Source organism: Penaeus monodon, chromosome 28 (genome assembly GCF_015228065.2).
Source record: "Penaeus monodon isolate SGIC_2016 chromosome 28, NSTDA_Pmon_1, whole genome shotgun sequence".
NCBI classification, from domain to species: Eukaryota; Metazoa; Arthropoda; class Malacostraca; order Decapoda; family Penaeidae; genus Penaeus; species Penaeus monodon.
In genome coordinates, this window is record NC_051413.1 from 28,258,601 (window position 1) to 28,259,884 (window position 1,284).

At 38.0% G+C, this 1,284-nt stretch overlaps 1 protein-coding gene across 1 annotated transcript in view; it reads right to left on the reverse strand.

Annotated features, from left to right (window-relative positions):
* Positions 1–705: 705 nt before the first annotated feature.
* LOC119591142 (neuropeptide-like protein 31) overlaps positions 706–1,284 on the reverse strand; it is a 789-nt gene continuing 210 nt past the window's right edge. The window contains exons 2-3 of the mRNA XM_037939853.1: positions 980–1,233; positions 706–787 (exon numbers count right to left, since the gene is read on the reverse strand). Of these exons, the coding sequence (XP_037795781.1) occupies positions 706–787; positions 980–1,233 (336 nt within the window). The remainder of the gene's footprint in view (positions 788–979; positions 1,234–1,284) is intronic.

Sequence of the window (1,284 nt, forward strand, 5' to 3'; positions counted from 1 at the left end):
TGAAATAATAAGCAAAATAAACTATAGAGAAGAATCCAATTACTGGCGCCACTGGACATAACACCGGAAAAATTGTGAAGAACCATAGGAAATGCTCATTGATTTAGGTAATGTAAAGGCGAGCACTTTATTACGCCAGTTTTTTGCGTTTCTGTATGAAATTTCCGTATGCACACAGACTGATCCTATCACACTACCAAGGCACCAAACCTAGTGCCCATGTAAACAAACATGGCGCCATCCGAGTGAAGCCCCGGGAATCAAACGAATATTTTAATACATATTAAGTTATTTTAAAGAAATAAGATTATATATATTGTTTATAGAAATATTCTAGAATGTTGACCTTTGTTTGCATTAACTTATTCTAATATACTAATAGAAAAAAAAATCTAGTTGTATTGATCCTCCGTAGCACAAGACCAAGGCGTCAGACGGAAACGGACGCCTGGGAGGAAGGCGATACTTGCGCAAAACCTCAAATTCAGACGGAAACAAATATTGACGGGAAAAGTGCATGTACGATAGGGCCCTTATGAGGCAGCTTCAGAACGAATCGAAGCAGCACTACTTTGAAATTCACTGATAATACATTTAAGATATTACCAAGCTTACCAAGAAATGGAGATTAAAAGAATAATTTGGAAAGTTTTGGTGAACCAAATACCATCACGAAAAGTGACATGCTTAAAACGTAATGGAAAACTAATATCGGTATGTACATCCATAGATGATTTCAATTTCGACCAAGGGGGATAAATTAATGTACCAGTTTTCATCAAAATAACTGCAGAATGTATATCCAGAATTATAGAAGAAAGCTCTAGGAGAAAGATGGATAAGATATGGTGAAAAACTTAGTATACATTCAGCGTTTAATAAATATTGTATACTGTACACTGATATTTACATCTAAAAATCATATCAATTGAAGGGAGAACACATGTATAGTTTCTTGTTTTTTTATTTCAGTCCTCACTTGCCATATCCATAGCCACCACCGTAGCCTCCATAGCTTCCTCTGTAACCTCCTCCATACCCTCTTCCATAGCCACCATAAAAGCCTCCATAGCCGCCACCATAGCCTCCTCCGTAGCCACTATAGCCTCCTCTGTAGCTACTATAGCCTCCTCCGTAGCCACCATAACCTCCTCCATAACCACCATAGCTAATGCGACTTCCCTGGACGTAAGCCACCATGGCAGCCACCAACACAAGTGAAAGAGTGTATTTCTGAAACGTAAAAAATAGCAACTAACTACATAGTTCATAGTGACAGAATAA